Genomic DNA, 27,890 nt, shown 5'->3' with positions numbered 1-27,890 from the left:
CTTTTATTTTTGGAATTTACACCAACAATTCTTGAAACAAGGGCACAAATAGCAGATCTTGTTGCTAAGAATAGCACGTAGTCAGGCATCCTGGTAAAGAAACCGCTCCAGCCAGCAAGGACAATAGAGCAGAATGACAAAAGCAGCTGTTACCCTGAAGAAGTGAGTGGTGATGTCGTAGGAGAGCGCATACCCTCTGGAACAGACGTTCCTCTGTGGGAAGACAAGGAGAGGAAAAAAGAAATTCATTCCTTCCCTTTTGAATTATGATTTACTTCGAACATTTTGGGTGTCTGGCACAACAGGACTTGGCACAAAAATCACCCTGTGAGATGCTGAGCATCAGTTCAGGCTGCAGAAACTTCGTTTCTGTATAACGCAACACCACAGACTTCACAGGTAGTGCTTTACAGTCCCAGCACTAGAAAGCAAATCAGACAGCCCTGCTGACCACACGTGGTGGATGGCAGGGGCAGTTTGATTATCAGTTTTGGGATGAACAGATGTTTCTGGCCATGCCTGGATTGTACACACCCACTCCAGCCATGGATATGCCGGCTGGCTCCACCACAGATTTGCCTATGCTATTTCCCAAGGATTCTCTTTCAATAGCACAAAATGCCACTAGAATTCCAAATAAAGGAACCCAAATTCATCCTACAGCAGACAGTGCTGAGGGGACCTCTGCAAAGCTAATGGCTGGAGAGTCTCGAGCATAATGAATAGAACCTCCCTACATTCTGACAGGAGCTAAAGTTGTTTCATTTTGGCTGCGTTTTAGCTCCTGTCCTAAACTCAAATTTAAGTTCTTTTTCTGGAACATTTACCAACAAGAAATTCTCATTTGGCTAACGACACATACCAGTTCTGAGCTTACAAAACGAAAAAAGTCTTCACCGTCCAACACGGTTTTCTTTCCTTTTTGACAGGTCCTGAGCAGAGCAGACGCAGGGAGCCCGACCAGAACCCTTAGGCCAGGAAGAATAAAAACAAAACTGAGGTTACTGTCAAGAGGAGAATTGGACTCCACACTCTCTAGGCACACGTCTTTGATATTGAAGGGAGTCTGAGCATGTGTTGAACGTGAGAGATCTCAAACACGTTGACAGAAACTGCACAACAAATTTTTCCAGTTGCCCAGAAAAGCACCTGCATTTCAACGAGGTACACGCCACCTTCAGAGATACCATCAGTGGCTCAAAAATAGAGACACCCAGATTACAGCAGCAGACAGAGTAATTTAACTACAGTTGACACAAGTGGTGGCATTAAGAGTGTTGCTGGCTGTAAGCGGAGTCCATGAAGATGTATCGTCTTTGAAACCCAACCTACTGGCAGGGGCAACTGGTAGCCCAAGGTGGCACACTGAAACGCAGCTAAGGCGCATGGGTACTCTGAAGAAAGATTGCTTGCACAATTGTTACTGTGAGCCATGGTGTCATTTTCACTAGTGCAGAATCAGGAGAGGCTATCCGACCGCGCAGGTGCACTCCGGATTGCTTTGAACAGCAGTTTTGTTCCCAGCTTTCAGATCTGCATTTACCTTCTGTGCAGCAGCAGCTCCTGCTGCCTCCATAACTGCTCACTCAAAGCAAAACCATCTTTTCTGTCTTTCAATCTTTCCTGAAGAACCTCAAACAGGAAATGTCTCTGGGCATCCAAGCAGCCAGAAAGCAACTTTTGCCGGCACCCCAGCTCCAGCACCATCTCCTGAACAGGGAGGTGGGGGAAAAAAAAAGCATTTGTCAAGGCTAGTTTGCATTCAAACTCTCTTTGTTTCACTGAAGTAATGCAGAGATCAATAATAAAAATATCTCTCTGAATATTTCCGTGCCACTGCTCGCATTTGAGAGCCAAATGTCGGCCTTACATACACCGAGGCAGTAAGAACTGCCTTTGAGCGGTCAAACTGAAGGACTAAACATACAGGTACACAAAGTGAAATCACCTGCAGCTTGCAGAGAATATCAGGACTGACTGACATCTTCGACCGGCCACAGCCACTCAGGTCTGACCTGAAATTAAGAGACACAAGAGGTAACTAACCCTGTTAGCCCAGGAGGGTAACGCAATTTAAATAAAGTCAAATGGTTTGAGATGAATACAAAGCCCTAATTCTCATGTTCCTTAAATAAGCTGTAGGTGAGCAAGCAACTCTCCTCTAACTCTCCATCATTTCCAGCTTCAGCCGCTTCCCCAGGGGCACTGACGCTTGTCTGGCCAAAGAAATCTGAATACCAACTCAACTTAAAAAAGACAGACAGGCTAGAGACTATCTGTGGCTTCGACTCCAGACCTCTGTCACCAAAAGCAAGATCGTTATGTAAAGACTGGTGAGTCACACAGAGCCACCTCCCAGCTTTCACTGCCAGCATGACCCGTGAGAAGGGAAAAGCTTCCACAACCCCATGCGAGGCACAAACTCACAACTCTTAGTTTGCAAGGTCCTTAGCAGAACCTTTGCTTCTGCCGAAATGCAAGTCACGATACAGAATACCTTTGTGAGGAATCCAGAATGGTATTGACAACAATGGCACACGCCTTCTCCAGGTCTCCATCGCAGCCACCAGAAGCAGAAGGTGCTGGAAGATACCATTGATAGATGGCCCAATAATGGAAGTCCTGTCTGTAATATTGAAAATGAGAAGATAGGAAATCTATCGTCGTGTTTTAATGGTGCTCTTTCCCTTAATGTGAAAGGAAGTTCACACATCAAGTGAAGCGGAATGACAGATACAAGCACCCATGCAAGTGCAGATTTTAGAAGAGCCGTGCACCAGATACCCCACGTCCTGATGGCAGCTGTCTCCTGCTTCTGGGAATGGGGAGGGGTTGTGGAAAGCTATTTGGAAGGACTGCACATACAGGCCAGAGGTTGTCTTGGTGAATGTCCTCAAGTTAAAACACACGACTCATTCTAGAATTCCTTAAACTCTGGACAAACAGTAGCAGTTGACAGGCTTTGGTGTCCTGCAGCAGCTTGTTTAACTGCTTCATAGAATAGTTTGGGTTGGAAGGGACCTTAAAGATCATCTAGTTCCAACCTCCCTGCCCTGGGCAGGGACATCCCACTGGATCAGGCTGCCCAAGGCCCATCCAAGCTGGCCCTTGAACACCTCGAGGGATGGGGCAGCCACAACGTCGCTTGGCAACCTGTGCCAGTGTCTCACCACTCTCATGGTGAAGAAATTCTTCCTAATGTCCAGTCTAAATCTGTCCCTCTCCGGTTTATACCCGTTCCCCCTCATCCTATCACCACAAGCCTTTAAGAAGAGCCCCTCTCCAGTTAACTTTTGTTGTTAACTTCCTCATCTTCAATGCTTTTTCCTAATTTGGATGGCAAGGACTCTTGAACTGTTCCCTTTTCCACAGGGCCTCTCTGCACTCACCTTTCGGAAGCAGAGAGAATATCCTTTTCAGGGTACACTTCCAGCTCCAGCAGCAGCCACTCTCTGAAAGACAACTGTGAAAAGCAACGATTTAGGTAGGAGGGCAGATCGGCAAGGAAAGTCACCTGTGCAGAACTGCCACCTTCTTGCCAACATAAAACCCACCTTCACCCACACCCAGACACAACCTCGTGCCGATTAAGAGATACGAAAACGCAGACAGAAGTTTCTGTACAGTTTCCCTTGTAATAAATCTAAACTAAAACCCCAACGGCATTAAAAAATTTACTGAAAGCAAGCCTATATAGCATCACTCGCACACCCCCACACACCCCACTCCTTTGACATTTCCAAACGTGTTCATCTTCTTAAAGTCTAGATGCCAGAATGAATGTATATTATTAGAAATAAATGCCAAAATGAACAAAGCATCACAGTCAGAAACACTGGAATAAGCATCAAAGAAAGGTTATAATGCAGAGGTATATTAGCCTGGTACATCAAGCTGGCCAAGCACGAGGAGTGATTCTAGTAACACAGCAAACTCCTCTGCGCAAAGACAAACTGGTTTTGGTTTTATATGAACCAGGTTAAAAAAAGAAATCCTGTCAAATCCGATACATTGCAAGGGTGGTATCAAGAGATCTGAGATGTTCCCATTCTTCATAGCGAGGCAGAGCCAAACCATTCGAGATGCACAGGTGGCTGAGGAGAACATTGCCATTTAGACAAAGCACCACAAAAAGCAAGTATTTTCAGTCATTTGACTCCCTTCATAGACAGCACACAGTAGGGAACTAAATTACAGACAGGCTTTTTCTCTACAACTCCTGAAAATTTTCTTACGGATGTGGTGTGCCTCGTCAAACCTGCTGCTTTTATAATAAGCAGGACAAAAGCTATAATCTAGTTTTCTATTTCTGCTTTATCACCTCTATCAAAATCATAGGATCATAGAATCATTAGGTGGGAAAAGACCTTTGAGATCATCAATTCCCACCATACCTGTCCACTACTAAATCACATCCCGAAGCATAAATCTACACATCGGGCACACAACCTCGTGCACAGGACATCTGCACTGTCGGACCGGTTTCTCAGGCATTAAATTTTTATGAGAAGCGTTTTGTCACCAATAAGGAAACTGCAAAGAGCAGATCTGAAAAACGAGAATTACAGTGTGAACTTAAGTCATGGAAAAGATTCATACCTGGAATGCTTTTTCCTTCAAGAGCTCTTGAAAGCGTGCTTGCTTCCACAAACAGAGGCTGGCTCTTTTGTAGTTCAGAGAGGGGCATGACAGGGAACTCCAGATCAGGTCTGTTTTAGCCTCCTCGCACGGGATTCCTCGAGCTTCCAGGCACAGTCGTGGCACAAGGTACTGCAGCTAAAACAAAGGCATAAACCCCCTCCCTTCACATCTCCATCACAAAGGCCTCGTGTGTGGTTGTGTGAAGCTGCCAAACAAGCAAACACACAAGACTGTAAGATGGGAGGGTACAAGGATGCATTTTTATGTAGTTTTCTTTGTACAAGTTATAGCTGTGCAGAAGTTGCTGTGGGAAACAGAACTAAGACTTATCTTTCTCATAAGTAATAGCAAAATGTTTTCCCTTTACCTTTTTAACAAGGCTAGGAGGAATCAAGGCACACAAGTCTTCATGAGAATAGGATGAAAACTTGCACATTAGGTAAGATGCTGCTGCAGTGCAAAACCTGATAGAGAAAAAGAACAAACTCTGTTGTCTGGCGGGTTCAATCGTATCTTTTCCCACTCGTGAAAGCCCAAAGTTAAAACAAAGACTGAGTGTTAAAAATGCTTTTAACCAACACGTCCCAAACTCATTCTCGTTTGGAACCACTTCTGTTTATGTGCTCCCAACCCCACGTACATTAATGGCATAAATTTCAGAACCCGGGACTAAACTAAAATCTTTGACATCATTCAGTCAGCCCCTTCCCCAGCAGGCAGCACAACTATCACAATGTTATTTCATCGTGCAGGACCACCATCAGCTCGTTTCTGTGTGCGGCACCTCTGTGCAGCTCTGGAAAATCCCTCCACAGGACCATGGGAGCATTCCAGCATCCCTCCTGTGGCGAACCTAAAGCCATCACCTGGGGAAGGTGGTGAATGCATGACCTTACCTCATGCAGAAGGCAAAGGACTCTTCCGTCCTGTGCACTAACAAGCAGTTCCAGTACTCAGAAACAGAAAGGACCTTTTCAGGAACAAGCTGAGAAATCCCAAAATTGGCTTCCACTTCAGGAATTAAAGTTCTAGATTCGCTTAAGTGAATCACAAAAGCTGCTAGTCCTAAAATGTGAGCATCATCCAGGGAAGGACCCTACAAACCAAACGTAAGCAAAGAACTGAAGAGAGATACATTTCATTTGTAACAAAACCACCTTTCTCAGAAAAAAATCAGAATTAATCAATTATCAGAACACTGTGTCTGCCCATTGATTAATTAGTGCAGTGATATTAATCTAGCAGATGAGACACCAGTGCTGTGCTGTTGTGCACCTAGCTTTGGTCAACCTACAGCAAAATTTGTTTCTATAACACAGTAACTTGAAGCAACCAGCTGTATATTCAGCCCAGCAGAACTTGAGACTTCCAAGGCTTTTTAGCTTCAATCACAGCTACTCTAGGCTATCAATCTTTTAATTTCACCTTTGCAACACCATGGGGTAAAGAAAATAAAACCAAAGTTCTTCAAAAGAAAACCATGCACTGCTGCACCTCAGATGCAGGGGGCTTACTTTTATTTTTAAAAGGGGTGTACAGCTGAATTATTCAAGGTGGAAGCTTGGGAATTAAGCATTCTACTATTTTCTTCTGGCTGTCTTCATAAACCTGCTTATTTTAGCTCCTGTTAAAAAATATCTCAGAATGCATTAACCTACTACAGCAGCAGTTCTGCAGGAAAACATCCAGCTCGCATTCCTGAGATCAAGCTGTACTGCTTGTCTGAAATTAGATTCTTTTCCTGGAAGGCTGAGAACTAGCGAGGTCCCTCCACAGCGCAATCCAGACAGGTACATGCCCAACAGCTCAGGAAATGGAGCCAGAATAGCCTTTAGCACACTATAACCATATGATTCGTGGTTGGAAAACTAACCTGATGATAAATAAGCTGGCAGAGCCTGCCCAGAAGGGCAGGTAAGAGATTCCTGTGTCCACAGATCATCTTCACAAACAAAGAGAGACATGGACCCTGCCTGCAGAATAAAAAACACATGCTCATTTTACTGTTTCATTTTATCCTGTATACAGGAAGAGGTATTTAAAAATGCTTAAACACAAGCTATACTTGTCTGTAAATACAGGACAATTGTCATTCCACTAATAGGCTCAAAGGAAGCATCATTTTTGGAGCCTCTGACTCCTACAGAGACATGAAATCCACCAGTGCCCTGCCTCAAACGCTTGATAACATCTAGTCAAAGTGTTCTGAGATGACAACAAGGAGAGAAGGGAGCTGCCTCAGTCACAGAGTTTTTTTCAGACAGAAAACACAAGGTAAACAGAGACAAAGCAATAAAAGAGATCAAAAAAACCCAAAGCAAGAGCAAAAAGGAATTAATATGACATTGTCCTGCTGCAAAAACAGAGGAAGGGAGGAACAGAGAGATTTCCCCACCCAGCTGACAGAAAAAGCAGCCTCAGAGGAGATCAGATGGAGAGTTGGGTTTAGAAACGATTTCCTGGGATGCTCTTCTTTATCACAGCTACTCTTCAGCACAGGTTTTCACTACAGATTCATCTGCTCCAGGGCAAAACACAGGTTGCCAAAGCATGCTGCACTCCAGAAGGGCAGACATCTAGCCCAGTACCAGCAGCAGCTGGGATAACAGGCAGCTTGTCAGGACATTGTTTTTTTCCAACAAAGTGATTTTCCACTGAAATATTGACCACGACTTTTAGAGGCTTCTGTTACATCGTGAAGGAGATGGTATTAATAGAGTTGTGGAGGTGGAGGAGCGCTACCTCTGCCTCCTCAGAGGCCAGAATCAAATGGAGTCAGTTCCAGGAGGAAAAAGAGGATGGGAGGTAGAGGTGGTATATCATGCTGCTCTTCCTGTGCCTGCAGCGTTAGCCTTTATGCCTCACTCATTTCATAGTAGATATTAGATATGGCATTAAGGATGAAGGGTGACCATGCCAAAAGCACTGAATGTGCCAAAAGGACATCCCAAAGACACATCAGTGCTCGCTGTCAAAAGACAAGCATTCTCCTTCCCTTATCTCTAGTGTCAGCCAGCAAGTAATTCCTGGACAGAAAGAATATGCTTCATTACCCATCCCCCACCGAGATGGAAACACCAACCGCAGCACGTAGTATGTGTGGAAAGTTTTTATACATTGTCACAGAGCCAAACGTCACCTTTTTCTGAAAGTATGGTAACAACAGAAGAGAAAGAGTTTTATTTACACATACACATCAAAGTGCATTAGTTCTTAGATTACAGAAACTCAGAATAAAGCAGCCTGGCACAGTAGCATGAGCAACCAGAAGTCCCTCCTTGCCCCCGGACAAGTGTTGGAATTCCAGTATATTAACCTGTTTTGATTTCCCTACTTTTCTACTTGCATCTTACCTGTCAGGAGGGTGAAAATAGGAAGCAGCTATTAGATTTTGGCAGAATGATGTCAGCAGAAGATCAACAACCTGGAGTAAGAGACACACTGCTAATTTCTACTTGTCAGCAGGCTGGATATCTAGATCTAGTTTTCTGCTGCGTATATATTATGCTTCCCAACATTAAAGCACGGAGACAAATTGGTTAATGACATTCACCGCAAGTTAAACAGACCCACTGGCACTAAAGAGATAGAGAGTTAAGTCCGTAACAACCCAGGAATGATCCCAGCACACAATAAATACCTAGACAAGCTTGGTGGAGAAAGCCTAGCTCATCACAGGGTTGTTCTAATAGAATATATCTCCAGGTCTCACCCAACAACTTCCAGGAGGTCAAGACATGTGGATAATCTGTGTACAAGGTTGACAGGAGAAGTGTATTTCCTGCCCTCCACAGACAATGCAACCTTTCACACACACTACCCAGATGCGTTTTTACTGACCCAGCCCTACTCATTTCTCACCCCAAGCCAGATGGCACTCACACTCTGATGGCAAGATTCCAGCCTGGGGGCAGAAACGTCAACTTGGATTGGAGAATTCAAAGCAGCAGTTTCACTCTTATCACTGCCGTGACCCAAGACGCTCGTGAGTCTATCAGAAATCACCGCAATCTGTGCTGGCACCTCTGCAGGAAGGTAACCGGAGAAGAGGAGAACCAAGATAGAAGGCATGAAAGATTTACAACTCCACATAGCAGGAAGAACAAGTGAAATATATACTTTAATTGATCAGAGACCAAACTATTCTATGAAAAGCTTTAATGAGCAAAAAAATGTTAGGTGGAACACAGTGATCATCATTCTCGTTTTAGAGGACAGCATTATTTTTTTCCCCAGTGCTATTACCAACACATATCAAGAACAGTTTTTCATATCAGAAAGGAAACAGCCTTCAAAAAGGGGGTCCAATTCACCAGGCGAAGCCCCAGGGATGGGGATGCCCATCTTGGCAAAGATTGGTGTGGTACCAAGTGATCATCACAAAGATGCAGACCTGAAGCTTCAAACTCAAGCATGGGAAATGTGTTGGGCATTAAAATACATATATATTCATAGCTGGAAGGATTATAGAGATCTGAAAGATTACTATCTTCAGGTACCAGTGGCAAGTAACTACTGCCGTTGCTTTGGCTAGCATTAGCCACATTTTATTAACATAGCTTTTGTAACAGCCAATTATGAGTAGTTATAACTTGCCTTCCTGCATACCTTCGTATTTGGCCTGGTCCACGCTCAGCATCCTTAGTTCAGCCAGTTCAGCCTTCAGCTGCTCAACCGGCTCTTTGGAATGGCTGGGCTCCAGTTTTGTTTCATCTAGAAAAGTAGGAGAGAAATGCAACATATTACCCCTACCTTTGTGCATTGCATCAGTTCATAAAATGCGTTCAATGATCTCTGCAGACATTTTCTGTAAAAGCAGTATTTACTTTTCTCTAAGCTCTATCGGATCCCCAAACTGTCAATCTGCCACGTATACAGCTTTGTTTTACATTCAAAATGTGCTATTTGATTAATCATTTATGAGTTTATGCCTAGCTGCAGAAAGGAATTCAGTTGTTTAAAGATGAGGCAAAAGAGTTGACCTTTTAGTTTTCTCCCTGTCTGTTTTAGCTCTCTGCCCCTTAGAAACATTCGCTGTCCTCAAGACTGGAACCAGTCTCAAAATACAGACACAGACATTACAGCATGAATACTAAGTCATCGGCTTCTCCTCAAGCGCAGCACATCTCCAGATGCTGCGTGTTATTCTATTCTGGCTTTTGTTTAAAATTCAAAATAAAAGGAAATTCCTTTTACCACTAAAAAGAGAATGCCACCAGCAACAAGCTGCCCCAGCGCAGCCCCAAAAGCCACCCGGTACGGTTCGTTAGACAGGAACAGCGTCTCGTTAACAGGCCAGAAATAACTCAACCACGTACAGGAGAAATAAATAGCAAGGTTAAAATTAATGCTTGTTATGAACACACTGTAAAGCAACACGGTGCTAAGAGCCTGCTGAGTCACCTTTATGTGCAAGAGTGAGCACTAACGAACAGGGCAGGCTTAGAGCCGGCACATCCTCAGTCCTGCCCTAAATCCAAGCTGTGCAAGAACCCAGGGACGGATTAGGATGTGGGGGATGGCAGGGGACACAGATGAGGCTGATCAGCATGCAGGGGACACGGCTCAGACTGTGCCACTAGAGGTCACCGGCAATTCAAGGACTCCTGCAGGGCTCTGGCTGCCCGCTGGGATCCTGCTGATCCCAACACAGGGATCCTTCATCCCTGCCGGTTGCCAGGACAACCTCAGCAGCCAGACTGCTGCACAGCTGCGGTTCCCCAGGACTGCTTTGTCACGCCTCCCGAGCTACAGCATCTCCAGAAAGCTTCAAACGCTCAAAGTGCGCTGAGAAGGAGTCAAATACAGATTCGTCTCTGTACACGGAGCACGCTTGTCTCCGTCACACTCTGGGAACGATCTCTGCTCACAAGCCTAGCCTTTTCATCTTATATAAACCCATGGTAAGGCTGTTGCCCATTTCAAGATGCATTTGAAACACCCATTTGCTGAAAGAGAAGGAAGCTCATTAAATACCTATTACGGCAACACCCACTGCACCAGAAACGGGGCTACAGCGATGGGACCTGAAATTAGCAGGGTCCTCCCACCCAAACGCATGGAAATTATGCACTGCAATCCCTGCACTGCAACCCCTGCACCGCTGGCTCCATCCCTACCCCCTCCTGTTCCCCCAGATCTCAGTCACCCGCAGTAATCCATCCTCAAAGCGGATGATGATGAGTTCAGACAGCAAAAGTGCTATTTCACAAGAGATCGACCCAGCAGGTTCACACCCCAGGCGAGCTGGAGCTGAGAATTGGAGCTGCAAACGCTGATTCATGGAGATGTATTTGAGCTAGATTTAAATCAGCCAGCTCAGGCAGCATTTGCAGCCTCAGCACAGCCCAAAGCTCTGCAGGGTCTGCAAAAATCCCACCCAAGCAGGACAGTCACAGAAAGTCATTAAGAGTTACTCTATTTAATAACTCCACAGGACATAAAGAACACACCCATATTTATATATAGATTAAAGACCAAATTAGCTGTAACTTTTTGAAAATGATCAATTCAGGAGGGCATCAACGGAAAAATTAACTTTTCTTCAAACATCCATAAGCAAATGTTCTATTTTTTTACCTTTTAACATTTTCTCTTTCATAGCATGACAGGCTTGCATGTATGTGGAGTACAGGTTTGAGGGTATTTTATCAGCTCTAGAAAAATAACAATAAAAAAAGCATTTATTATACCACAGAACCATATTCAAATTTCAGCTTTGTTAAATACAAACATGAACAGCAGCTCTGCTATGAAATGTAATTACAGAGGCTCCAAAGCATACAGAGCATCTGAAGCATTTTTCAATCATGATGTGACATCAGGGCCAGAAGTTTATGTCCAAGGCTTTCATAGCAGGTATGATACCTGCGTAACACTACACAAAGAATTAATATATATATAATTATTGCACACATTAATACCCATTTTATGTACAACACATGTCCAAGATCACGTAACAGCTTAAGTTAGGTGATGCAGTATTCACACATCTAAAACACCAGTCTGATGGACACCAAAGTGTGACCTCCAATACTTGCTGGGCAGGCACTCGATGCCGGAAAAAAAAGTCCAAGGCTCCCTAGAACTCAGCTGCTTCGCTTACACCTTTAATTTTAAAAAATTAGCCAGTGTATTTCAGAGTCAGACTGGAATGACAAGGCAAGACCAAATGTCTCATTTGTAGGCAGTGCTGCAGACACTTTTTCTTCATGATAGGTTACAGATGAATGACTGGATTTAAGACAAAGCTGCTTCTGCAATGCAGAAAGGCACTTTTAAACGTGTACAGGACAAACTTGAGTTCTAACAGGGGCTGTGTTCCCCTGGAACATTATCCTGGTGTCCCTTAAGAACAGCTCATAAAGCATTGACGCACGTTTAAGTTTCATCTTCCCCTTCTCCCATAGCCTCTGACGGAGAGAGGGGAGCTTTTCGCAGCGGGGCTCATCTTCCTGGTAAAATTTGACATTTAGGAGCATTGTCCAAAGCTTGGATAAAAATATACTTGGCCTGCAGTCAAAGGGCTGCACTAGACAACTTCTAGATGGTTTCAGTGGTTTCAATGGTTTTAGAATGGCAAGAGGACTCATTACAGAACAGAAGACATTCACTTCGATAGATAAGGTGCCCCATCACCCACAACCTGCAAGCCACAAGCCTGGCCACAAAGCCCTGCCAAGGGTTGGCCAACACTCAGCCGTTTGTAACCGAGGTGTCAAAGTCTCCAATAATGTGGTGTAAAGTCAAATGTTCTGAAGAAAAAGTCCAGAAGCACAGAAAATAACACTGGAAAGTCTCAATACCTCTTTAAAGAATCTATAAAAGCCATGTGGACATCTGGGATTTTGGGGAGCTGCAAGAAAAACAGGCAGGTTAGGCACAAATTACCCGTCTGCAAACACACATCTAGATGGGAGGATCAAAAAAAGAGCCAAAACCAAATACTAACCACACGTGGCCTGAGCAAAGCAGGAAGAAACCGGGAAGTATAATACGGTCGCCTGAAAATACTGAGAGAGAAAAGAAATACAGCAAAACATTAACAATGCCAAAGCTGCAAAATGCCATTTCACTACCTCAGGAATTAGTTTGGCTCCTGCAAACAAGAAATATTCATGGAAACATGAATAGCCGCAGACAAACCAAGCTCAGATTAGCCAATAGTTATTCATTTCTTTAATTTTCCTTTTTATTTACTGTAACATCTGCGGATTTCTCTTGCAGGTATGCACATGCCTTTCTTACTCCCTGCAGAAACAGCTTCTATTTCTACAACTGCTGACGAAGGGATAGGATCACAGAATGATTAAAGTTGGAAAAGACCTATAAGATCGAGTCAAATGGTCAGCCCAACACAACCGTGCCTCCTAAAACATGTCACAAAGGGCCATGTCTACACATTTTTTTAATACCTCCAGGGATGGAGACTCCATCACTTCCCTAAGCACCCTGTGCCAATGCTTCATCACTCTTTCAGTAAAGAAATTTGTCCTAATCTCCAATCTAAACTTCACCTGGCACAACTTGGGGCCGCTTCCTCTCATCCTACCGCTAGTTATTTGGGAGAAGAGACCAATACTCACCTCATTACAACCTCCTGTAGGGTAGTTGTAGAGAGCAATAAGGTCTCCCTTCAGCCCTCTACACAGTCCTCAGGGAAAACACAGGAAGAATTTTCCCCAAACCTCCTTTGCTCACATCCTCAGTTTTTCTTGCATTGTTATTTTGATTTGGACTTGGCTTGTGTTATTTTTATAGCTGAAAACAAGAGTCAAGAACCACAAAGTACCTGGCTTCTATCACAGATGTTGGGATCTTCCTCGTGTTCTCAAATATCTGAAGGGCCTTTTCAACATCACGAAGCGCCTGGCCCTGGGGCTGGCCCACAGGAGAAACAACAAGAGAAAGATGTTGTGAGAAATCAAGGATGACAATAATCTTCCCTGCTTATTCTTTCAGGGTCAGAAACAGCCGTCTGTGCTGTGAAGGGACGCAACTGAACGACACTAATGAATAACAAGAACTACCTGATATGCAGAGTAAAACTGCAGGACGGAGAAACAGGGCTTGAACCATCAGCCTGCCCCGATAAGGCTATTATTTAGAACAGCTATTTTGGGGTAAACCCAAAGGTCCGTGGACTTCTGTATGCGCCTCCTACTGCAACTGTGGCAGAGACTCCTCCTTAACATCACATTGTTTATGCACTTGTCCACCATGAGGACAATATTGTTTCTGTTCTGAATTTGGTTTATTGTTGTTCTATTTCGGCTCGTACTTTTGAAGTTAAGACCCATAATCTTTGCTTTCAGCCCGTGCTTCGGCACCTCAGGCAGAGGGACTGCCACCTCGGGTTTCTCTGGTTTGAGCCGTAAGACATCTAAGACTGCAATAACCTTTCTGACTTGGAAGAAATTAAATGAAATCTGCACTTATGACTTTCTGTTCATCACAGGACTAGATTTAGTTGCAGCATATCCACCCGCCCTGTGTCACCAGCGTGTATTTCAGCTGACTAACTGGATAGATGAGGGCCCCTCATCTGCCATACTAGTGATCAAAATAGAGGAAGGAACAATAAAAGCCAAATGCTTCCTTATCGATTATTGTCATTATCCAAAATTTATCATGAACCACAGTGTGAAACTGCAGGCTGTAAATTCCCTCCCCAAATCATCATTAGAAAATGGAATTTTTCATTTATTTGCTATGCCCCACAGTGCAAGATGGGCAAGAGGCAGCCAGCACTTTCCTGGCCTCAAAGAGCAGGTGCTGACACACTAACGTAGGTGCTGTTTGGCTGGTCGCTGGCTGAGTAATTGCCAAGTTCCTCTCCAGACTGGCTCTAGGAACACACATCACAGTCTGTTTGCCCTCTACACAGCTCTAGTTTCCATGATATCAGGGGAAAGTTTCCATACTTATCACCACTACATCTTAAAGTTGGAGAAGATTTGGCAGTGTGCTCAGTCTTGGTAGGAATGGCAGACAGGAAGATAATCTGAGCTGTTTTCCAGAGGAAAAGGGACAGGGCTGATGAGAAAACTGTTAAAGACAGACCAGCAGTACCTGCACAGATTCATCGGTGGAAGATAAGTCTTCGTAGAGCCCCATATCTTCTATAGCAACCTATGTGAGGTTACAGAGAGTTGCACATGGTCACAACACAGCTAGTATTGCAACAGAGCCAGAAAGAACTCTCTCCAAAGAGACAAGTTTCACTGACCTTGAGGTCGGCCAGTCTGGTTTTAGCCAGAGTGATGTACTCCAAGAGAAGAGACCGATGTTTTGTTGGCACAAAAGGCGGGTACATTATATGGACCTGAAATGTGGAATTCAAAACAAGATTTGCCATTTTTCCGGGGTATTAGTTGTATGGGAATATAACGGAAGATTGGCAAGAAGGAACAGTAAAACACGTTCAAAAGACCTCACAGCTGGGATGTAGAAAAACGCACAAGCCACCCTAATCATTGCTTGGTCTTGTGTGCTTGACAAGCAGCAACTTTGTGTTTAGGTAACACAAGCCTGTGATAAACTCAGGGTCATCTCAGAAAACATGCTCAAGGTTCCTGCCCCGCTAAGAACAAAGCGCAGTGGAAAACTACTATTATTTTTCCCCTAATAAATTCAAGCAAAGCAGCACATTTGGCCCACATGCTTTCTAGCAAGGGCTGAGCTCCGTGGTGCCTGCATTCCTGCTTGTGTTTCCTCTGCCCAGGTGCTGGTTCAGGGTTCCCTCAGTTCACGAGGTAACAGAAATAAATTTACTCTTTGTATTTCATCCATAGCTTTGTGGTTGCTCCTGCATCCTGCCCGTGTTTCGCTCATACAGTGTAAAATTCTGGTTAAGGTTTAAAGCCATTTACTTCAAGTATTTCCCAAAGATATTAATGCTTGTTTTAAAAAAAGCCATTCACAAAGGTTTTGAATGATATATCAGAAGTAACTCAATTACTATAACATTAATAACACACTGAATCTAGTCCAAAGCACAAGTATGTTCATTCTGGAGCACCTCTGTACCAGTATTTGCAAAACCATCTCTGTTAGCATCTTCTCACCTTCAAGTACGGCGCTGTTTCAAAGGGCACTAGCTCGGACAAGAACTCAAAGAGGAAGACCAGAGCTTTCTTACTGTTCCCATGGTGACCACCGGCATTCCCAAAGGAAGCCTGAAACAGCAGAAAACAACAACACAGCCTTTCAATGTGGAGAGAATTCCCATGCCAGCTGTGCCGTATCTCAGCACACAAATCCCAGACATCCATTACAGATATCTGCTTGCTTTCAAGAGAATCCTTCTGCAGGAAAGTCTCCAAAGAGAGTTTATAGAGGTCTCTAGGGAAATTTTCTTTGAGTTTCTTTGTCCAGCTTCTGGAAAGCCTGTCACGCCACATGAAAAGTTCATTCTGATGTGCTATCATGAGAACATCTAGAAGGGGTAAACCTTGCACCAAAGGAGTTTGCCTTACACCAAAAAGCAGAGGATTGTGCTCATCAAGGAACCGCCAACCTGGCAGTTTCTACACAGCTTTACCTGGGCTTTACAAGGGAAATAAGCCAATCGAAGGGCCATACAGAACATCACTAGTTTACCTCCTGACATATCCTGAACACGACCAGCAGAGGCCGAGCTGAGATTTGCAAGCTCATACAAAGGAATTTACAGGTTTAAATTAAGTGGATATTTGCATACTTAAAATACCTACATGTTTACCATTAAAAGCTAACAGCCAATTATCTGTAAGGTCAAACGCAGCAATTACAGCTGCATGCAAACATCCAGGAAACAGGAACGCTTCATCTGCAACAACCCACAACTTATGCAACAACAACAGTGTTGGTTATCAAGATACTGAAATACATCCAGGATTATGATTATAACAGGAATTACATGTCTGCATTCCTGACAAATAACTAGAGGAGGCAAGATGGACTTACAAGATGAAAGAAGGAAAGACCAGAGAAAGCCAAATAAATACATTTTTTGCAGACACAAAGGCAGTAATAAATACTAAATAATTCCCAATACCAACACAATCACTTGTTACTCTTTCCTTCCCCCTCCCCTTCTCACCAATTCCTGTCTGTCTTGTCTGAAACCAGGATTTTGCTGTACAGCAGAATATTCCTTGCGCACAGGTTTCTCACATACTTGAAACAAAGATTACCAGTCAGGCCTCATTTAGTTGTACCTTAAACCATTCAGAGTAAGCCATGAACACGGCAGGGCCCTCTAGAGCAGCCTGACGAGCTATCAGGAACGCAGTGATCATGTTTTCCATATCATAATTCTCAAAGGCCTTTATCAGGAGATGGCTCAGTAGATCTAGAAACATAAAAAAATAACCTCAAACTTTGCTCTTGACAACTTGTGCTGTAATTTTCTGCAGTAAAGGATGGCAAATACCTGTGATAAAATATCTGCCACATAAAGAAGGAAGTGTATTGCATGAGGAAGCTTTGGAACTCACCTATATTTTTTCCACACACTTTCAACACTCAAATACTCTAGGATTTCAAACCGTAAAAATCGCAGGGAGTCCAGCAATGAAATAATCAGTAAAACTCTAAAAAACAAGGTCTGCTAGCAAAGGTGAGATAGAAGGACTGAGCTTCAGGAATTGCTACTTCAATTAATAATGAAGGTAATTATCAAATAACCACTCTTAGCTGTGCACTAACTTTGAGAAGCACCAGGCACGAGGCCTGGAATTCACGTTGCCACTGATGTGCAATGACTGAATGGAAAAGCAGATTTTCTGTTGTTTTTTTTCAATGCAGGAACCCCAAACCAGAAACTATGAATGACTACCCAGTGGGCACAGCTTCCCCCGGCAGCACTAGAGGAGCAATGAGTACACATCAGCTTGCCAGTACCTACTTACCCTTGAAGAGCTGCTCAGCCTCAGCCTGACAGACTGCCAGCGTGGAAACACAGGACAGGACATGCTGCCAGTTCACTTCGTGGGTCTCCAGGACCTGCTGCAGCTGGGAAATCAACTGCTTTGCACTGAATGCCACGAACAGCTGGAAGAGTGAGAGCAATTCATTTAGCTATGACACACAGCCACCCATAAGAGTGAAATACACTGGCAAGATTAACGTGCAGATGTCTTTTGCGAGACTTCTGAAATAACTATCCTGTGTGCATCTATTGCATCAGCATCCCAGGGCCAGGTATCGCTCTGGCTTGGAACCAGCATTGCTAAAATCAACAGTAATATTCCGATTCTTTCAGAAGCCCTGTCATATTCGGTAACAGTAAAAATTCACATCTTCCATAATTATCTGTGTTCTTAAGAGCTTTGCACAAAAGTCACTGTAGTACTTTTGCTTCATGCTTCACCCTGCCTACAGTTCCTGGCAGGTGGTTCAGGCTCTGCAACTGGAATGCATTAGTTTTATATAACCTCATTTCAGATATTTCAATGAATGTAAGCCCAACGTAGTAGAGTTCTTTCTGCAAAACCAAGAAGACATACTTTGCGATACAAAGTAGTGAGCAGCGGACAAGTTCTTGTAAAGCTCCACTCTCTCTGCATGTGGATGGCATCAGACACTGTACCCAGAAAAAGAAAATAGTTTATTCTTCGGCAATAGATCTTAAAATACATGCAAAATGCATAACTTAACCCCACAAGTTTTCCCTTTGGCTTTGACAGCCAGATACATTAAAACCTGCCCTCTGAAATCCTCTCTGCCTTTCATCTTTGGAACACAGACAGTAGCAACAAGGACTGTGCTATTTCACTACAGCACTGTCATCTCAAAGCTGTTCTTGACATCACGCATTCATAGTCCAACAAAATGCACGCACAGAGAACCAGCAAGGAATCCCCTTTTTCCTCAATAACCTCCTTTAGCTGGAAGCCAGCAGTGACACAGCTCTCCCACACAACAGGTAAGCAGCTCTGGATCATAGCCCAAAGGGATTTTACCAGAGATTTTGTAGCCCAAACATATTCTTTCCTAAAAACATCAAGTTTCACAATTACCAATTGGGGATTAGAAGCTTCCCTGTCTTTATCTCTAATACCCCAAAAGAAACAGTCAGCAGAGAAAGTCTGTCTTCTGCTTCAACCCAAAAACACAAAAGGGCCAGGGGCCAGACTGCTTTAGCCCTGAGCACTTTCTGCAGCGCTACCTCTCACACTCACTTTTCCCTTTGGCCAGGACGCGGTGGCCAGAGCTCCCCCATGTCTGCTCTGTAAAGGCTGCTATTAGACATTACTCCAAATATCTGTTCAGAAGCCACTGGCTGAAGCTCTGTTTGAAGGCACCGATTTACCACCTAAAGTTTTCTCCTGAACTACAGCCCTCTAAAGCCCAAGATTTATTATTTTTTTTTTTCCTCATCTGGCATCCTGCTTGTGCAGCCACAGGGAAAGCACTGGCTGTCAGGTAGCTTCTCTGGGTCCTCCAGGCTGGACTAAATTCAGCGAGACCTGGGTGGAATGGAACTCCGGACACACAATAACACACCCTGGAGACACTCACTCCTCCTCGCCTATTCGTACCTTTTAACAACGGGTTGTAGGTAAGAACTTCGGTCAGGGTGTGTCTAAAAAACTGCTGCAAGGAATCCGGATGAACCGCGCTTTTATAAACTGACACATTGAACACGTTCAGCCTACAAAGGATAAGGAAGCATTCAGAAACAACGCACAGGAAGTATGATCAACCAGGTACTGATTAGGGTGAGTGACTCATTTTTCTTCTACAGCTGCCACAGAATCAGGGAATGGTTTGCCATTCCAGTTCCACTTCCTGCCATGGACAGGGGCACCTTCCACTCAATCAAGTTGCTCAAAGCCCTATTCAACCTGGCCTGGAACACCTCCAGGGATGGGGCCTCCATCCTGTGCCAGTCCCTCACCACCCTCACATGAAAACATTTTATCCTAATATCAAAAATCAAAATAAATCTTATCAAATTACCAGACATACATTTTTTTTGTATGTGTTTTAAAAAAATAATTGGTTACTCAACATTACGCAGCTATCAGACTTCCAGACTTGAGGCAAATATATATACCTGCATAGGACAGGACAAGCTTGATGGGTACAAAGTTGTTAGACAAAATGGGTTTGGAAGCAGGAATTAGAGAAGATGACAGCACCTTCTAGGTGTTTATGCTCAGAAGCAGAATGAGAAAACTTGAGAGAGAAAACTTGCTACATGTCAAGAGGGTGCTCCAAGACTGGTTTCAACACTGCCAGAACACCCTTTCCCATTTGAAGTTTATCTTTTTATATGCATTTTTACTTGCGTGTATTTTATTAGAGAGAATTTTAAACCTAACTAGCACAGGGTGGGGAACATTCCCTCTACCTCAGTAACTGTGAAAGCAGATAAAATCCTCCTAATCTCCTGACATTATTCAGGAGAACAGTGTTTCTTACCAGAATCTCATGGCTTGCAATGTGGGAACATCTTCCTGCTTCTCTTTACCAACAGCATCAAGCACCCCTGTACCCCAAAGCAGAGACACAAAAACACAATGAGAGAAATGGAAGGAACTGTGGCACTAAGCAGCACGAGAACTAACCAGAACAAGCAATTTGTGCGCCCTTTGGAAGGTGACCCCCTTAGCGAAATGTGCAGAAGCCATTCAGCAGCATTAAATTCCTATGAAATATTTTCGAAAGTGACACAGAGACTCAAAAACCATTAACACTGACCTTGAACCAATTTAAAAGCAATCCCAAGAATGGGCTAATAATTAAGCCATCTAAAAATGCACATGAATTGGTATATAATTTCCAACCCGAATCCTAATTGTGCAGTACCTCTGTGAGCGCGAACACGGGAAAGAAAAGTCTGTCTGGAGGCAGGGATTTACACAAGCAAGCTCTGAATTAACAGCCTCTGGAATCGATGGTCTCAACCACCCTCACCAAACAAAGCATGCTGCTGTGAGCGCCACATGTTTCGAGGAGCAGTGGGACTTCATGTCACATTTGCTTAGCAGAAATCCCTTCAAAAGATCTATCTTCAATAGATCTACCCCAGAATGACTGGCAGAGGTCAAACAGGTTGGCAGCCTGCACAGCATATTGCCTTGACCATCAGCTTACACCACTCAAAGCCCACACAGTGAGGGATCCTTTGCTTTACCGCCTGCTCCAGCAGCAGCTTTTCTGCTTCTTGTCCCATCTTGCCTTTGAAATCTTCCCCTTTTAGCAGTTAAAATGAGCTTATTTTGTCCATTAGTTTAGTGAAGCACCCAGAAAAGGAAATTTACTGAGCTGGGGCAGCAAAACAGGTGTCCCTCACACGCCTTTGCTAAAGCAGACCACAGTGTTAATAGGTAATACTCTCCTCCCCTGCCGAGGAATACTTTTGAGGTTAAGTAGGGGAGAACAGAGAAAAGGAGATAAACTCTACTTATCCTCAGGCACAGGAGTTCAATATAGCAAGATCATTACTAAGAAGCACACTGCTCCCATGCTACTCTCAGCCTGTCCTTCTCCAGCGAAGGCCTTTATTAATTGTGAATTATTTTACCTCAAGTATCCTAATGTTCTTCAGAACAGCTGATGAGTTAAGTGGAATGCTTCAAAGAGGACCCAAAAGTATAGCCTAACAAAAATATCTTACATGAAACTCATTTAATACATTTTCAGGCACGCAGGCTGCAAGGCAGGCTGCGCAAACGTGAAGGTCAAATGAAAAGCAGTTTAGCACAGACTCCTGCCTGACTGCCAGCAGTGCGTTTCTTTCTCCAAAATCCCTCTAGTCTCGTGTTTATAAGGATTATTTTTCAAGTACCAGCTCTGTTAAAGGGCTACCTGAGATAGGACTCACACAATTTAAATAATAAAGCACTTCTCTTACAGCTTTCCCTTTTTAGAAGCACTCCACAAGGTCTGTGAGGCATTTCTGTTGACAGACAATGCTCCCTGGGAGACGTGGGGCAAGGTACCAGGGGAGAGGTGCTGAGGGGAGGGAGCAATCCTGGTGCTGTGCCCTGGTTTTCAGTCCTCTGACAGCAGAGGAGAAGCACCAACCTCTGCAGCAGCCCTGAGCACGTTGCTGAAACACGCCAGTGAGGGACGCGGTAAAGCGCTGTCGCTAAGGAGACAGGAAAGTTAAGAGCAGCCGCGCAGTCAGATTATGTTAATACACTGGTTTAGGGCACGTGAGGAGGTGTAAGTGAACGTGAGGAAGTGTGAGTGAATGCTTCCCCTGCTGTACAGCAGATACAGCAACTTACCGTGAAGATCATCTGTGACATGAGACAAAAATAACCCTCACGCGTGTTTAGTCTTTCTGAGTCAGGGTTTGCAATGCAAATCAGGCACTACTACACTTGAGCTCTCAGCAGCAGCAGGACTGCCAGGCCAAGAAAGGCACGTTGTCCTGGGACAGTTCTTTAAGACTGGCCGTTTAAAGATTACACCTGCACATTAGATGTCTTCGCTCAGCATAAAAAAAAATAGGTTTCATAAATATTAGCCCGCAAATCCAAACCATTCACCAGCAAAACAGCTTGCTCGCACATAACGTTGTAAATTCAAAGTTTAATTTAATGAAAAGAAAAAAATTCTCCTAACTTAACCTCTGTGCTACAACAGATTGGATTGCTTCCAAGCCAACTTGTTAAAAATCGGCTCAGATGTCAATCTGTGGTGGCAGCTTGGAGCATCAGAATGAACCAGCATAGAAGGCAAGAAATTATCTGCAGTGTTAGGAGATGCTCACTTTACAAGAGCAAAGGGGGAAGCAGAGGCACATAAAATCAGTGAAATCAAAATCATTTACAACAGAGGAGAAGCATCCCAAGCAAAGGATTTCTCCTTAGAGATTTAGCAATGAATAAGGAACGCAAGTCCAGCAAAAAGCAGTAACTACACAAAGCTACAAATATCAAAAACACTTACATGTCAACATTCTTCGTAAGACTGCATGACAAATCTGCTCAAAATTGAAAAATTAAGAACAGTTAGTGTTTAAAAGAGCTACAGTTCTATGCAGAAAAAAATTAACTGACTTAAAGACTTTGGTCATTCTTAATTTAAAGCTTAGCTTTTACCTCAGGCTCTAACATAGATGCAAAGGGCAGCAGGCAAGCATTTCCCATGCTTACCAGAATTCCATGCCTCACATTCAAGTGGCAAAAAAAGAATAATCAAGGTGAAACTAGGGAAGCTTACAAAGCCCTTGACACCTCACCTTGGAGAAATTTTCCATTTAAAAATATCCGTTCAGGTTTCACCATTTCCTCCTCACTTACTCCACTGCCCTTTCTTTGTTGATCTAAGCTCACACTGATTTGGACTTAGCAAGGTGTGTGATGGAGCTACTTTTTTTAAAAAAGCATTTGTAAACGGGTTCCTTTCGTTCTTACGTGGGGAACTTTTTTGAATTCCAACTTCCTTCCCAGCTCTGAAGTTTGCTGAAAGCCATTCTGAAGAAACACGGTCACAAAGTCTGCAAATCAAGAAGGAATTAGGGTTTCAGCATCCCCTTTCAATAAAGATAATTTGCTCCTTCCTTTGCTGCACAGCAGTAGGCAGGAATCCTTTATTCTCTTGCAGTAAAATTGCTCTCAGACAAAAGCCCTAGAACAATGGATAACAAAGAGCACAGAACCTTAAAGGATTATAAAGACCAAGGAATTTACAGGCCTTCCGCTGTGTCACCACTGCAGAACTCCTACGGGTTGTACGTGACCAACTGCACTGGTCCAAAGCTCTGACCACAGCTCTTCAATCAAACTGCGTAGTGATTTTGTTCCTAAACAAAACCACTAAATAAATAATATAAAATGGAACTGGTCCAAGATATCTCAGACACTTTGCAAGAGTGTCACACTCGCTCTATCATCCTTTGGCCCTATACACCTTGCAATTACACTTTCTTGTGATACTGTAACTCAAAGGGATACAGAAATTCAAACCAATGATCTTTTAAAGGAAAAAATGGGTAAATTCATGAAATATAAAAATATATTCCTCTCACTGAAGTCATAGAATCATAGAATGGTTTGGGTCTGAAGGGACCTTAAAGCCCATCCAATTCCAACCCCCCTGCCATGGGCAAGGACACCTCCCAGCGGGTCAGGTTGCTCCAAGCCCCATCCAACCTCGCCTGGAATACCTCCAGGAATGGGGCAGCCACGACTTCTCTGGGCAACCTGGGCCAGGGCCTCCCCACCCTCACAGGAAAACATTTCTTCCCAAGATCTCACCTCTTTCAGCTGAAAACCATTATTCCCTATCCTATCCCTGCATTCCCTGATCAAGAGCCCCTCCCCAGCTTTCCTGGAGCCCTCTTTAAGTGCTGGAAGCTGCTCTAAGCTCTCCCCAGAGCCTTCTCAGTTGACGATCACCTAAGTAAATGCAAAGCGAAGCCTCTGTCCTTACACCTCCGAGCTTTGACTGCACAGCCCCTGCTGCAGAGTGTGTAGATCAGCCCCGCTCCGCCACTGTCCCGTTGAGTGCCTTGCCTGAGAGGATGTGCCCAGAGAGCTCCACGTCCCCAGAGGAATCCTCTGCCCGCTCACAGAGGCCACGAAGGCTGCTGCACAGCCACTCCACCACAGCAGGGGTGGACGGATTGCTGAGAACAAGTAAAAACACATTCAATTCAATCTCTTACATTTCATCATGCTTGAGTTTTCACTCCAACACCCTCTTGGACTCAAGAAAGAACTATCTGTGTGGGACTCTGCCCTACGTGTTGTGTTTCATTTCCTTAATTTGGACCAGCAAGAGCTTTTTTGGCTTTATAAAAACATTTCACAACACGTCCAAAGGAAAAAATACACATGAAATTTTGTGTTCAACTATTTTCTGGCACTAAAATAGTTCCATTTAGAAAGTTCTCACAGAAAAAAAGACTTTAGTGCTTATTTCTAAGTTACTTGGATAAAAATGCTTTTAAAAAAATAATCAAGATCTTAATCTCTCCCTTTGGTTACCTTAAATTTGAAGTACAGTGGGCACTGGAGGCTTTTTTCCTATCCCATTAACAGAGAAGTAAACCAATATCAAAAGCCTAAGAGATCACTCTAACGTTCCTCTAACACCATAAGAAAACAACCCGAACTTGATGAAGGAAGATGGGGTTCAGCTGTTAGCCCTGGACTGAGAAATTAAAAATACATCAATTCTTAGAATTACCATTCTCTGGAGATTAACTCTGCCAAGCCTTGCTGAAATGTGAGGTTTTGTGAAGCCAGAAGCACAAAGCTTCTGCAAAGCAAGCCTCCTCATCAAGACCAGCACTGATTTTTACAGGTTAAATGAGTTTCCAAAGCAGACCTGGAGGCATGGCCAGATGAACGGAAGGAGTGGGGTTACAGAGCCCTCTCCCACCCAGCGTGGTCTCCACCACATGCAACCATCTGCGCCCGTGAAACAAAGCACTGGGTAAAGCCCAGAAGGTCTGCAGTTATTGTTCTTATTGAACCATTTCTCTTCAAGTTTCAACCAATTCGGTAAACATCAACCAGCCACCGCCCCTCAAACTGCGCCAATTAACCCAGAGTAACCTCTCAAACCCAGGGTAACTTCTTAAACCCTGCTAATCTGATCACTTGCCAGCATCTGACTATATTCTTAGTCCAGAATACTCAAGACTAATCCCAGATTACATTTCGATAGGCTTTAAGAGATTAAATACATCTGCAAACCTATAAACCTCTGCTCACCTCTCCAGCAGCTCTGCCAGTCCAACGATGTCACTTCTATGCAGGTGCCACACAGCTTCCAGCACTGGAGGATCCTAACAAGGTGTCAGAATTAGGTCATAGCCTGCATTTTGCTGTTAACATTAACGTGTGGCTAACAAACTACATATAAAGAATTAAAACTCAATTCTGCTTATTCAGACTATGCAGAACCAATTCAAATTCTAATATGACAACATAGAAAATGCCAGATGAGGGAAGGTTATATTTGATTTTTCCTTCCTACACATTTGAATGGTTGTACATACATCATTGTTTTAGATTTTCATGGCTAAGTACAAAACAGATCTATCTTCGTCCCCCTGGAATAATGTTGACCCTGCATATTCAAAGGAGCAGTGGATATCCCTGGAAACAGGTAACACCACCAAGTTTTAAGCTGTGTTAATTCAGATCCAGAAACAGGTTGGAGAATTATCACTTAGCCTATGAGCTGTTTATTGGTCTCAGTCAAGCAAGTTCACTGTTCTCAAGTCCATTTCTCAATAGGAGACGACAGAAAGACACTGCAACTGCATCGGTGGAGAGGACGAAGGACACAGGAAAAACGAACACCACATGGGTGGGTCCTGCTCCTAAACACCAGGATCGCTTGGCAAAATTGGCACGAAGCATCACTTCCAGATGAAGCTGCTGACCTTCATGCCTCTCTGCAGCATCCTTTGCAGCTCCTGCCCAGAACACCATGTCCTGAGGAGCATCCTGTGCCAGCACAACGGGACTCCGAGGGGCAGCTGGCAGGGGAAAAGGTGCAGCAGCAACTTCTGCCTCATTCCAGCCTCCCTACAGAAATGCTCCAAGCCAGAAACAAAATCTTCACACCTTGTGAAGGAAGAGGTGCTTGGGAGCCTTGAGCACACAAACCATTCGGGAGAAAAACCTCACAGGCTTTCGTCAGTGACCAGCAGCTGCTTTTTAGCGTGACCTTAGACTCGCCCAGATACTCTGTCTTTGACAAGCCAATTCTTTACTCTAACATTCTCAATTACACAGCAGCACTTGATCTCCGTGTCTACCTGAGAACAAAGAGATTTTAATCGCCTACAAAATGCACAGGATTCTTTTTTCAGCCCAGGGTCAGATATTTGAGACTAGAGCATGTCTCTCTATCCTGGCTAATCAGCCACATCCTTCTTTTTCACCAAAGCCATGAGCAACTGCTCTGCTCACAAAAAGTCCATAACTCTTCTCAGAGCACCACTTATCTTAAGAAAACAAACCACCCAAACGAAATCAAGACAATACATTTGAGAAGCAATGCAACCCATTATCTGTCATCGTATTTCTGTGTGAACTTATTGAGGCTTCTCACAATTCCCAGATAAATAGAGCAGAGAACTAGAATGACAAAGACACTGAACATTGGTGGCAAAGCACATCAAGGATTTCTGGGATTGTGCCATCCCACAGCCAGCTGGGAGCTTCCACACCGCCTGGTGAATCCATCTGGATTGCTTAGCCCAGACAGCAAACCTACGCAGCAACCAATGGAGAGAGTTATTAGCATATTTCATTGGTAACAATAAGGCATCGAAGCTAAATAGGAAAGAAAACAACACTCCCAAAGCTTCTTTTAGCTGCAGCGTCACCTCAGAGGAGTTTAATCTTATTGCCTCTGCTGTAACTGCAGACACCACACTGCCATGCCCTCCCTGGCTGGTTCCTAGAGTACAAATGGAAAGAGCTGGATATCTCCTTTGGAGAGGGAAGAGCACTGCTTGCCTCGCCTCCTCAAAACCAACGCTTGATCACCAAGATGCTGTCCACTCCTTTATGACAGCTTCTCAGAAGCGGCCCCACAATTTTAATAATTTATCACTCAAACCTCTGCTAAGTCTTCTTCAAAACAGCAAATCCTGCTACAGAGGCAAGGAAGTTCCCTCTGAACTTACTTTAAAATTAACAAAAACCCCACAACCTCAACACCATTCATAATTCAGTTCATGCTTTTGAAAAATCAGAAAGTCCATGGTCGTTCTCAGGAGGATCCATGACTGCAGTCGACCAGGGCAGGGACGAGCAGTGGTGAAACTGCTTTAGGTCACAAAAAAACACTGAGGGAAACAATGGAAATCACAGCACTTCGCTGGTCCTTTTTACAGTTATCCCTGGCCTTCGCTGGAGAGGAGGGTGGAAAGCCAGATCCCTGCCAATTCCCACAGATGAAGTCTAAATGGTCTGCGAGGTGGGAATGCTTCTCCATGAATTCTTACCTTCATTTTCCACATTTCTTGACAGAAGAGTGAGCGACAGAACACGTTGTTCACCAGCAAGTCCTTGACTGTTTGAAACAGGCGAGACAGCCTCTTCTGGAATCACCCCCAAAATGAAGCAGAAATAATTTCCTTTGTAAATAATACAAAAATAACGCATTGCTTTTCCCTGCTCACTGCTTTTTTAAAGGCTTGAATGGTGAACAGAATTCCCGGGAAAAGTCCAAATCTTTCATCTTAAGGCTGAACTAAAGGCAGCCGGGTTGACAAGGCAGTTGGGTGACACCCAACAGCTCCTTAGAGGTGACCTGAGCCAGCAGCCACAGCACAG

At 43.9% G+C, this 27,890-nt stretch overlaps 1 protein-coding gene across 6 annotated transcripts in view; it reads right to left on the bottom strand.

Annotated features, from left to right (window-relative positions):
• Positions 1-27,890, bottom strand: part of FANCA (FA complementation group A) — a 38,946-nt gene that overhangs the window by 8,122 nt on the left and 2,934 nt on the right. For 2 of the 6 annotated variants that reach the window (XM_054078679.1, XM_054078683.1), the window contains exons 5-34: positions 27,560-27,655; positions 25,308-25,381; positions 24,102-24,214; positions 23,001-23,083; positions 22,534-22,567; positions 20,053-20,119; positions 19,167-19,279; positions 18,132-18,208; positions 17,535-17,676; positions 16,842-16,975; positions 15,708-15,818; positions 14,870-14,965; positions 14,713-14,772; positions 13,433-13,521; positions 12,593-12,653; positions 12,447-12,496; positions 11,221-11,297; positions 9,250-9,354; positions 8,524-8,666; positions 7,995-8,065; positions 6,515-6,614; positions 5,538-5,737; positions 5,009-5,105; positions 4,600-4,776; positions 3,390-3,463; positions 2,498-2,626; positions 1,949-2,015; positions 1,544-1,710; positions 863-968; positions 154-213 (exon numbers count right to left, since the gene is read on the bottom strand). In XM_054078679.1, the coding sequence (XP_053934654.1) occupies positions 154-213; positions 863-968; positions 1,544-1,710; positions 1,949-2,015; positions 2,498-2,626; positions 3,390-3,463; positions 4,600-4,776; positions 5,009-5,105; positions 5,538-5,737; positions 6,515-6,614; positions 7,995-8,065; positions 8,524-8,666; positions 9,250-9,354; positions 11,221-11,297; positions 12,447-12,496; positions 12,593-12,653; positions 13,433-13,521; positions 14,713-14,772; positions 14,870-14,965; positions 15,708-15,818; positions 16,842-16,975; positions 17,535-17,676; positions 18,132-18,208; positions 19,167-19,279; positions 20,053-20,119; positions 22,534-22,567; positions 23,001-23,083; positions 24,102-24,214; positions 25,308-25,381; positions 27,560-27,655 (2,973 nt within the window). Of the gene's footprint in view, positions 1-153; positions 214-862; positions 969-1,543; positions 1,711-1,948; positions 2,016-2,497; positions 2,627-3,389; positions 3,464-4,599; positions 4,777-5,008; positions 5,106-5,537; positions 5,738-6,514; positions 6,615-7,994; positions 8,066-8,502; positions 8,667-9,249; positions 9,355-11,220; positions 11,298-12,446; positions 12,497-12,592; positions 12,654-13,432; positions 13,522-14,712; positions 14,773-14,869; positions 14,966-15,707; positions 15,819-16,841; positions 16,976-17,534; positions 17,677-18,131; positions 18,209-19,166; positions 19,280-20,052; positions 20,120-20,331; positions 20,654-20,767; positions 21,169-22,533; positions 22,568-23,000; positions 23,084-24,101; positions 24,215-25,307; positions 25,382-27,559; positions 27,656-27,890 lie in introns of those variants that run through there. The other 4 variants (XM_054078677.1, XM_054078682.1, XM_054078680.1 and 1 more) reach the window with 4 other exon arrangements.

Source organism: Cuculus canorus, chromosome 13 (assembly GCF_017976375.1).
Source record: "Cuculus canorus isolate bCucCan1 chromosome 13, bCucCan1.pri, whole genome shotgun sequence".
NCBI classification, from domain to species: domain Eukaryota; kingdom Metazoa; phylum Chordata; class Aves; order Cuculiformes; family Cuculidae; genus Cuculus; species Cuculus canorus.
The sequence above is the reverse complement of the archived record's forward strand: the minus strand, read 5'-3'. Positions and strand labels throughout refer to the sequence as shown.